The sequence below is a fragment of the Daphnia pulicaria genome, chromosome 1, assembly GCF_021234035.1.
Source record: "Daphnia pulicaria isolate SC F1-1A chromosome 1, SC_F0-13Bv2, whole genome shotgun sequence".
In the NCBI taxonomy this organism is placed as follows: Eukaryota; Metazoa; Arthropoda; class Branchiopoda; order Diplostraca; family Daphniidae; genus Daphnia; species Daphnia pulicaria.
In genome coordinates this window covers 12,533,370-12,542,197 of record NC_060913.1, presented here as the reverse complement: position 1 = coordinate 12,542,197, position 8,828 = coordinate 12,533,370, and the positions used below count along the sequence as shown (strand labels likewise).

At 38.1% G+C, this 8,828-nt stretch overlaps 4 protein-coding genes and 1 long non-coding RNA gene across 9 annotated transcripts in view; 4 read left to right on the top strand and 1 right to left on the bottom strand.

The window, feature by feature from the left end:
• LOC124332025 (structural maintenance of chromosomes protein 2-like) overlaps positions 1–8,828 on the top strand; it is a 324,380-nt gene that overhangs the window by 201,886 nt on the left and 113,666 nt on the right. The window lies entirely within an intron of this gene.
• The window catches only part of LOC124337859, a 639,313-nt gene that overhangs the window by 624,160 nt on the left and 6,325 nt on the right, over positions 1–8,828 (top strand). The window lies entirely within an intron of this gene.
• Positions 213–5,429, top strand: LOC124331999 (probable phosphorylase b kinase regulatory subunit alpha). Of its 2 annotated transcripts, none has more exons than XM_046788848.1 (19): positions 213–396; positions 481–780; positions 843–918; positions 991–1,073; positions 1,139–1,208; positions 1,275–1,396; positions 1,488–1,676; positions 1,734–1,886; positions 1,956–2,129; positions 2,190–2,403; positions 2,463–2,572; positions 2,630–2,777; positions 2,837–2,909; positions 2,970–3,061; positions 3,127–3,326; positions 3,388–3,576; positions 3,652–4,011; positions 4,081–4,395; positions 4,472–5,429. In XM_046788848.1, exons 1-19 carry the CDS (start codon positions 289–291, stop codon positions 5,138–5,140), a joined length of 3,645 nt encoding a protein of 1,214 aa, XP_046644804.1. In that variant the 5' UTR covers positions 213–288; the 3' UTR covers positions 5,141–5,429. The 2 variants fall into 2 exon arrangements, with proteins under 2 accessions (XP_046644804.1, XP_046644806.1); XM_046788850.1 differs by having other exon boundaries at positions 3,127–3,330; positions 3,398–3,576.
• On the bottom strand, positions 5,553–6,481 carry LOC124336631 (39S ribosomal protein L28, mitochondrial-like). Its single transcript, XM_046790420.1, has 3 exons — positions 6,333–6,481; positions 6,017–6,275; positions 5,553–5,955 (listed from the first exon to the last, which is right to left on the bottom strand). The coding sequence occupies exons 1-3, from the start codon at positions 6,479–6,481 to the stop codon at positions 5,590–5,592; spliced, it is 774 nt and encodes a 257-aa protein (XP_046646376.1). The 3' UTR covers positions 5,553–5,589.
• Positions 6,538–8,827, top strand: LOC124336052 (inactive pancreatic lipase-related protein 1-like). Of its 4 annotated transcripts, XM_046789677.1 has the most exons (9): positions 6,538–6,839; positions 6,969–7,041; positions 7,101–7,243; positions 7,343–7,530; positions 7,624–7,687; positions 7,752–7,940; positions 8,007–8,163; positions 8,673–8,684; positions 8,748–8,827. In XM_046789677.1, exons 1-8 carry the CDS (start codon positions 6,674–6,676, stop codon positions 8,677–8,679), a joined length of 987 nt encoding a protein of 328 aa, XP_046645633.1. In that variant the 5' UTR covers positions 6,538–6,673; the 3' UTR covers positions 8,680–8,684; positions 8,748–8,827. The 4 variants fall into 4 exon arrangements, with proteins under 4 accessions (XP_046645633.1, XP_046645643.1, XP_046645624.1 ...); XM_046789687.1 differs by lacking the exon at positions 8,673–8,684; XM_046789668.1 differs by lacking the exons at positions 8,673–8,684; positions 8,748–8,827 and adding an exon at positions 8,241–8,403 and having other exon boundaries at positions 6,975–7,041.

The window sequence follows — 8,828 nt, the reverse complement described above, 5'->3', positions numbered from 1 at the left end:
CTTAAAAAAAAGAATATAAGTTATTTGCAATTTTTTTTTACTGAATTCCATGAGTACTTATAGAATTGGGGCAAAAATGGATCAATTTCATGTGAAGGTCAAACAGTAGGTTGAATGGGTGTTATTATTAGCCTAGGGCTCCCTGGTGGATCAAATAGATGTTGCGTAGTCTGCTACTATCCTATCACCACCAGCAGACGCAGAAGGAACTGGGACTCGATCTCGATCGGTTGTGGCAGGTGTGAAATGAAATTGTGAACTGTTGTCTTGTTTGAATTTGGTTGAGAAATGGAATTCCCTTACACCAGCAAAAATAAAATGAGGTCCCGAAGTGGTTCGGGAGTTCGATTGGAGTATTACCAACGACTTGTGTACAAAACAATTTTGAGATATCAAGTAAGAAAATTTTTAATTGAATCCTGTCAATCTCTTGGTTCCACTGCTACTCTTGACAAAATTACTGTATTTTTTTTCTTGTAGAATCCAGTAACTGGGTTGCTTCCAGCTTCTCCTACAAATGAACACGCCTGGATTAGGGATAATGTATATAGTATTCTTGCAGTGTGGGCACTTTCAATGGCCTACAAAAAATATACAGATATGGATGAAGACAAAGCGAAAACCTATGAGCTTGAGCAGCGATGTGTGAAACTTATGAGAGGGCTGCTCATGTCCATGATGCAACAGAAAGATAAACTAGAAAAATTTAAAGTCTCACAAAATCCTCTTGACTCGCTTCATGCCAAATATAGCTCATCCACAGGGGCAACAGTTGTAACTGTAAGTTTCACATTACAATTCCCAAGTGCCCTTTCTTAGTATATTTTATTTGTTTCAATTAGGATGCTGGTTGGGGACACTTGCAAATTGATGCCATTTCCTTATATTTGCTTATCCTGTCACAAATGACTGCTTCAGGTCTGTAACTAGATAGTACTAACTTTGAGATGTATCAAATGACAGTTCTCAGTAATATTTATGTTTCTGTAGGTCTTCAGATTGTATTTAACTTGGATGAAGTTTCTTTTGTTCAGAATCTTGTGTTTTATATTGAATCTTCTTATTGTGTTCCGGTATGCTAATTTTTTAATGGTTTTTTCTTTCATGTTTCCATTTTAATCTTTGACTTGTTGAATAGGATTATGGTATATGGGAACGAGGCGACAAAACAAACCATGGTCTGCCAGAACTTAATGCCAGTTCCATTGGTGAGGAACATTAATTTACGATGTGTAAGCTGCGTATTTATACATACGAATTTATTTGTGGTTTAGGAATGGCTAAAGCTGCGCTGGAAGCAGTTAATGAACTCGATTTATTTGGTGCGCGAGGTGGTCCGACATCTGTTATCCATGTTTTGGCTGACGAAGCGCAAAAATGTCAAGCGGTGTTGCTGGTAAAATTTCTTTCGTAACAACACACTCTTGTTTTCTATCTTGGATGCGCCAACGTTTTCAACAAAACGACATAATTTTGTTCTATTTCAGTCAATGCTCCCCCGTGAATCGAATTCAAAAGAAGTGGACGCAGCTTTGTTATCCGTCATAGGATTTCCTGCATTTGCTGTTGATGATCCAGAATTGATCAAACTCACTCGAACAACCATTCAAGAAAAACTTCAAGGACGATACGGTTTCAAGAGGTTTTTGCGTGATGGATACAAAACTCCAAAAGAGGTTCCATCGAAAGTTTATCTTTTTCTGAATGTTCATAACACGTATTTATCTTTTTAGGACCCGAATAGGTTATATTATGAGCCTTTCGAATTAAGAGTTTTCGAAAATATTGAATGTGAGTGGCCGCTATTTTTCTGTCTTTCGATGCTCGACTTCCTTTTTCAAGGAGATAAAGAAGCCGTAGAAGAATATTCGGAGGCACTTGAAGAAGTTAGAATGACTCAGTATTTATGACATGTTTGAATTTCGTATTTTAACATACCCTGACTTCCAATTTAGATCGTAATCAAAACTGAAGATGGGCTAAAGTTTGTCCCCGAACTTTATGCCGTTTCAGCAGAAACTGTTAATGAAGAGTATAAATGTCCGGGTAGTCAGGACAGAGTAGCCGTTGGCAGAGTTCCTTTCATGTGGGCTCAATCCCTGTACATAGTTGCTCAATTATTGAAAGAGGTGAGATTTGTTGACACTGCTTTAAATTGCTGAAAACTATATCCTTTTGTTTCAAAACAGAATTTCATAGCTCCCGGGGAGCTTGATCCGTTGAACCGTCGATTAGGTTCACAGAAAAAACCGGATGTGGTAGTCCAAGTTGTTATTCTTGCGGAAGACGCTTCTATACAGGAAAAGCTGAATCACTATGACATTCAAGTACAAACTGTACATGAATGCGCACCAATTGAAGTCCAACCCGCACGCGTACTTTCTCACCTGTACACGTACCTCGGTAAATCTAAAATTGAAGTCTATTCAATATAATTTGACGTGAACAATTTCATTTTACAGGTCAAAATAAGAAACTCAATTTGTCTGGACGCAGATCTCGAGACGTTGGCATTCTTAGTACCAGCAAACTCTATGCGCTACAGGATCGCATATTTGCTTTTACACCGCAGGTCAGCATCCGATTATTTGAAATTACGATTCTTTATTAACACTGTTTTTTATCATAGCTTACCGATCAAGATCACTTTTACGTCGCAGTTGACTATGAACTGATGATTGATACGTTTAAAAATGAGCTATATTTCTTGAAGTCCTCTTGGCAAAATATGTTGGGGAGACCAGTTGTTGTCGTTGTTATTCGTCAAGTACAACTTGGTAATCGCTCAAGTTAAATCTGTTAGAATTGTTCTGTAAATTCACCTTTGTAATTTTAGATCAAGGGAAAATACCTGTTGCTATGGTCACCACTTTGAAAAAGCTTAAAAGCGGTTACATAAACGGCACTAGGTAAATCAATTGCGATCGTATGTTTGTTCGCTTTTGATTTTCAATTCTTTTTTTTTTCAGAGTTGCTCTCGGAAATTTGTGTGATTTTCTCAACACATCATGTATAACTAATTTGAGCTTCTTGGGAAGTTCAGAGGAGGGCATGCCTGATCGTAAGACTTAATCAATTAACCAATTTTAAGTTTCAAAAGGTTATGTCATGCTTAACCTTTTAAAGGTTTGAACTCGAAAGTGATGCAATATTTGGAGGATCACCTTCACAAGACATTTGTGCCACGTACAGGGTTCATCCATCATTCAACCCAGCGTTTGCGAAAAAAGAATGTGGTATTTAACCAAAACCCCAAAAGAAAACTGTCATACCGAGGGTCTATCCGGCGGACTCGATGCATTCAATTTGAGAATCTAGAAGTTCCTAAAGGTGAATTTATACGACAAAAGGTTTTTTGGGATTACGGGAGTTTAATGTTTCTGTTTATTTTTTAAAGAACTACCGAGCATAGCGTCTTCTAGAGCTGCCTCTCCAGGTCTGTCGGTATCGCCTGAAACTGAGGGGGGCAGTGTGATGTCAGCAGAACCCCGATCACCTTCTCCTAAAGACGAGGAAACATGGGTTATGTTTACTCGTCATCGCACGTATTCTGATGCGCAGTACGAGAATACAGAGGTAATCTGACCATCTTTTACTTTCTTAATCCTTTTCAATGTCAATGTTCATTATATTCAATGTCATTGTTAACAGGTTGACGAGTTATTGCATATGCTGAAAGATTCGGAAAGTCTTGATGAACAAGGCGACATTCTTCATTTCCTTGTTATTGAAAAAGGCATAGACTATATGACGGGAAAGATGGAAGATGGAACTCCCATAAGAGTAAAAGATCTTCTTAAAGATCTTTACGAAAAATCGTGCCGCCAGAAAAAATGGGGACTCGTTCGACATACAGCAGGTATGCTTGGCAAGAGAGTTGAAGACCTTGCAAAAGCAGTGACAGATTTGCTGGTACATCAAAAGCAAGTCACTGTGGGAATGCCACCATACAATGAACGAACAATTACAGCGCCATTACCCAATTCCGAATTGAGACACTTAATCCACCAGGTACGTCACACATTTTGCGATAAACTTTTTCCTCTCTGCATTTATAACTTTATACCTTATATTATTAAGGCTTACGGAGATGATGACAGTTGTGCCATGTTGACACAAGAACTGGTTCTTTACTTAGCCATGTTCGTGCGAACAGAGCCTTCACTCTTTCTCGAAATGCTTCGCCTACGAGTTGGTCTCATCATTCGTGTGATGGCTTCTGAGTTGTCACGTAGCGTAAAATGCGATAGTGATGAAGCAACGGAGCACCTTCTTAACTTATCTCCGTTTGAAATGAAGAATTTATTGTACCACATTCTCAGCGGGAAAGAATTTAACATGGTAACAAGCGGCGTCAGTGGAAATTTCTCTGTTCTAAGCAACAAGTTAAGCAGGGTATGGAACGTTTTTAAATAGCCGAAACATCTAATAGATATGCTAATGAATCTGTACTTCCTGGCGTCATTTTCAGGTGAGCCGACGAAGTCAAATCGGAACTCTTTTGGGTCGTGGCTCTACGTCTACTCCGGATAATGAACCAGAGAATGCAGAACCTGATCGTCAAGGACAATGGATTCGTCGACGGCGCTTAGACGGTGCGCTTAACCGCGTACCTCGTGGGTTTTACTCAAGGATTTGGCTGTTGTTGGAGAGATGTCCAGGAATTATAATCGAAGGCAAACTCTTATCGCAAACGCTCACCCAAGAGATGACGTCGGGTGAACTGAAATTCGCCCTGCAAGTGGAAACAGTCTTGAATGCCATTCCTCAACCTGAATATCGACAGCTTATGGTCGAAGCGATGATGGTTTACTCGCTGCTCGCTGAATACAACTCAGTGCCTACACTGGGGCAGACGTTGTGTGTTGAAAGGTTGGTTCACGCGGCTAACAAAATATTTCTGGATGATCAAATGCAAATTCAAGGAGATGCAACTCTTTGCTGCGCTAAGCCGAAGGAGCAGCGTGAATTAACGCCAACTGGAACACTTTTGTGTGGAGGAGCAGCTTATGTTTGTCAACATTTTTATGACAGCGCTCCTAGTGGCTGTTATGGAACCATGACTTATTTGATTCGAGCTTTAGCAACCATCTTAGACTGTTTCCCTATTGAAGGAGAGATAGACTGTGCCGTTTCTTAGGTAAGCATGATTTCGAGTGGAAAATTGCCAATTCCTCTTACTTAAGTGTGTCACAGTTTTGTAGACTTCTTAGTAGAGCTCTTGTTGTTTCCCGTCCTGATGTTTCGGTATTCGGTTCACAGTGCATTGTTTTGTTCATTGGATATTTGCCACGTGTGGCAAATTATTGGTCTGATTTTATTTTGCAATCATCTCAGATATTGCATACTTCAATAGTTAAATTTCAATTAAACTTGAACTAAAGTTATGTTTGCATTGCACTAAAAATTGGAATATGTATGAGTAATCTTTAATCTAAAAATTACTCAGATATAATTGTCAAAAGTCCAAAACTAAAACCACACCACCTAGATAGTGCAGTTTTTCCACAAACAAAAATAGAAAAAAGAAATGTTATATTACTGTGTTGGTATTTCATTAACGAAGACTGTGTATACTAAATCTGGCAATTACACTGATTTGTTAAATTTGAAAGGATTCCAAGAAGACTTGGGAGTAGGAGGAGTTGATTTTTCTTCTTGTTCTGCTTTCAGTTGTTGAATGAACTCTTCTCTAAATTTTATTTTCAAAGGTTGTTTTACAGCTTGTGCCTTGACTTCTCGTTGTTCTGATTCACCCAACTTTTCAAGTGCTTCTTGTATTGTAAGTCCATACCATTCTGCTTCCTCTATGGGTATAATGTGCTTCTGATATTTTTGTAACAACTCTCCCCTCTTAGCAGCATTATTTGGCAAAAAATCTTTTTTGGCCAGTGCAAGTAATAATGATCTCTTCAATTTGACCCCTAGGTTAGACTTCAAATCTTGAGCAGGTGTCTAGAGAAAGAAAATAGCCATGATGCAAGCATCAAATAAACCAGGTATGTTATGAACTTACTTCTAGTATGTAACTGTCGAAGCCATAATGTTGGTCAACAAGACGAAGTGTTCTAGGAGTAACTGTTATTTCCATGTGCTTGTCCAGTATTTCACTGTAAAGGACTGATTTGATGAGAGATGGAAACCAAAAATGTGGTGCCCTTCTCCGAAGGGGGTTCCTTTTCTGGAATCCACGAACTAATGCTTCACCTCCCCACAAGCCATCCTCAAATTCTTTTGGATAGGTAAGTGGTATTGGTTTATTTTGAATAACTTTCCTAAAATAAAAATTATTAATCAGAAGGAGACATGCTTTAGCTACAATTGCAACTTACACTTCTCCCGTTTCAGGATTTCGTTTCCATTTTCCTTCCTCGGGTACGTAATGGACAGGAGCTTGGGGACCCCATCTCCATTCTTTGTAAAATTTCTGATAGAAAACAGGAAATCGGTTTAAAAAAGATCTAGATTTAACGGCCGACATTCCTTAGTTTAATTTTAAGTGGTATCCTATTTTTTCTTGCCACCTAACTAAAGTCGGTAAATGTGTTTTCCTATTTTTTACGCTGCAGACGACAGTAGAGCTTTCGTTGAATTAATGGTCGCTAGATGACTTTAATTGTTTTTAATTTTTCAAAAATATGCCCGGGAGATATTTGCCACGACACCGTTTGTGATGGTGGCAAACTTCAGCCGAAAGATTTCTGAAATTGTTTCGGAAAACCTTAAGTTTCATAACTATATAATACTGGAGATTATGAACTTGCTCCCCTTCAAAATAATGTTCTCGATGATCATTGTGTTTTTATGCATTGCAGCTCTAAACTTTGGAACAACGAAAGGTATGAACGGTATAAATATATTTTAATGTTAAATGCGATTAGTTTAATTCTACGGCTAAGTTGTAATAAAGAATTACCATTATTTATTTACTGATGAAATAAAAATACAGTTGTTTGCTTTCATTTAAGGATCAGCACAGATACAACAACATTTCAACAGTGATCCAGGTCCTGATTCTGTCTTGTTTCAACTTTTTACTCGGTAAAAATATTGTAGTATCGAAACTTTTCCATATGTAATAATCAAGAACTTTAAAATAGGAAAAACCCCGGTAAACCACAAATTCTTCAACTGGAAGATATTACCTTACTAGAACAGTCAAATTACAACAGCAGCCTTCCAACAAAAATTTTTGTTCATGGCTATGGGGCTAATCCAAGCCAAGGCTATTCTTCTAAAGATGGTGAGCCTAAAAATAAACCACAATAAATCTATACAATAAGGAGTTACTACAGTTTGTTTTAGCCTTTCTGCACAAGATTAATAATTTGATAATTTCCAGAATACTTGTTAAGGGAAAACTGTAATTTTATTTCTGTGGACTGGACCACGCTTGGTTCAAGCAATTACGTGCTTGTCGCACTTAACAATGTTCCTATAGTTGGAAATACAACCGGAGCCTTTGTAGAATTTCTCTTTCGTCAAGGAACACCGCTGAGCGCCTTTCATCTCATTGGATTCAGCATGGGGGTCAGTGCTGCCTTAAATTTAAGAAATGAAATCATAAAGACTAATTTTCCTTAACCACGCCATATTTTCGAAAACAAATTCTTTTATTTGTAGGCTCACATTGTAGGAAATGCCGGGGCCTTTATTGCGTCAATTGGACTTTTACCAAGAATCACTGGTAATTAATTGAAATATTTATTCACACCAATTCATTCATTTTACTCTGAGCTTCTTCTATTTAGGTTTGGATCCGTCAGAATATGCTTTTCCCTTAGAATTAATCGACAACTGTCTGGACATAACGGACGCATCCTTCGTGGATGTTATTCATACAAGTGAAATTTCTTATAAGAATGCCGTAGGACATGTCGATTTTTATCCTAACGGGGGTTTCCTTCAATCTGGTTGTCCACCTCGCATTCCTGATACCGGTAATTTTTATTTTCGTTTCCTTTTTCTATTTGTAAAGTGGTAAATTGACCCTTTTAATCTCATAGAATGTTGCAACCATTGTCGTGCTGTCGACCTGTTTGCAGAATCCATCAACAGCCCATTAGGTTTTAAGGCAGTTCTCTGCAACTCCTCGGATAACTTCCAGAATGGTTTCTGTAACTCCAACACCCAAGCATTAATGGGGGAGCCTGTTTCAACCAAGTAAGTCCTGTGATTTTTTAACGCTTTCTATCAATTATTTTAAGTTAATTTGTACCGCACAATTTGTTCATGTTTAGTGTACGAGGCCTATTTTACTTAGCAACAAACGGTCAACCGCCATATGCACAAGAATTACTTACACTTGATAAGCTGTAAAGATTTATTATGAGTTCTGCATGGCAAAGTGCTGTACCGTTACTAACAACCAATAAATCACTAAAGCTTGAGTTGAACGATACGATGTTTACGTGTGGGCGGCGGTGGTTTCGGTTTCCATATCTTTTTTCTGTTAGTGATACCAACTACACATCGCACGTCAAACCGTTTTGCTGTTATTGCACTGACGTCGAATATTGCGTTGTCATTCTATGGTGCCTATAAAAGCCTATAAAAACTGAAACCAGGCTCACTATTTATAAGTAAAAGGACAGCGTTTAATGCGAAAATGATTAAGTTTACGATGTTGCGTTTCTTATTTACTTTGATCTTGACTACATATTTTTCCAAAGGATCTGAAATCGGTAAACAAAACTGGTTGATAATGATTTTACATGCGCCCTACATTTGTAATTTCTAAAAATCAGGTGAATCTGAACCATTTCCTTATGACTACCAGCGTGAAGTTGGCTGTACTGATCAAGTGGTTTACAGACTTTTCACTCGGT

Bases quoted from the DNA above. Each gene is read 5' to 3' on its own strand.
- LOC124331999 (XM_046788848.1), top strand. From the start codon at position 289: ATGGAATTCCCTTACACCAGCAAAAATAAAATGAGGTCCCGAAGTGGT. The intron at 2,130-2,189 runs GTGAGATTTGTT...GTTTCAAAACAG, and splicing joins TTGCTCAATTATTGAAAGAG to AATTTCATAGCTCCCGGGGA. The intron at 3,062-3,126 runs GTAAGACTTAAT...AACCTTTTAAAG, and splicing joins AGAGGAGGGCATGCCTGATC to GTTTGAACTCGAAAGTGATG.
- LOC124336631 (XM_046790420.1), bottom strand. From the start codon at position 6,481: ATGTCGGCCGTTAAATCTAGATCTTTTTTAAACCGATTTCCTGTTTTC. The intron at 6,276-6,332 runs GTAAGTTGCAAT...TTTTTATTTTAG, and splicing joins AATCCTGAAACGGGAGAAGT to GAAAGTTATTCAAAATAAAC. The intron at 5,956-6,016 runs GTAAGTTCATAA...TTCTTTCTCTAG, and splicing joins TCGACAGTTACATACTAGAA to ACACCTGCTCAAGATTTGAA.
- LOC124336052 (XM_046789658.1), top strand. From the start codon at position 6,674: ATGGTGGCAAACTTCAGCCGAAAGATTTCTGAAATTGTTTCGGAAAAC. The intron at 6,840-6,968 runs GTATGAACGGTA...CTTTCATTTAAG, and splicing joins AAACTTTGGAACAACGAAAG to GATCAGCACAGATACAACAA. The intron at 7,244-7,342 runs GTGAGCCTAAAA...GATAATTTCCAG, and splicing joins AGGCTATTCTTCTAAAGATG to AATACTTGTTAAGGGAAAAC.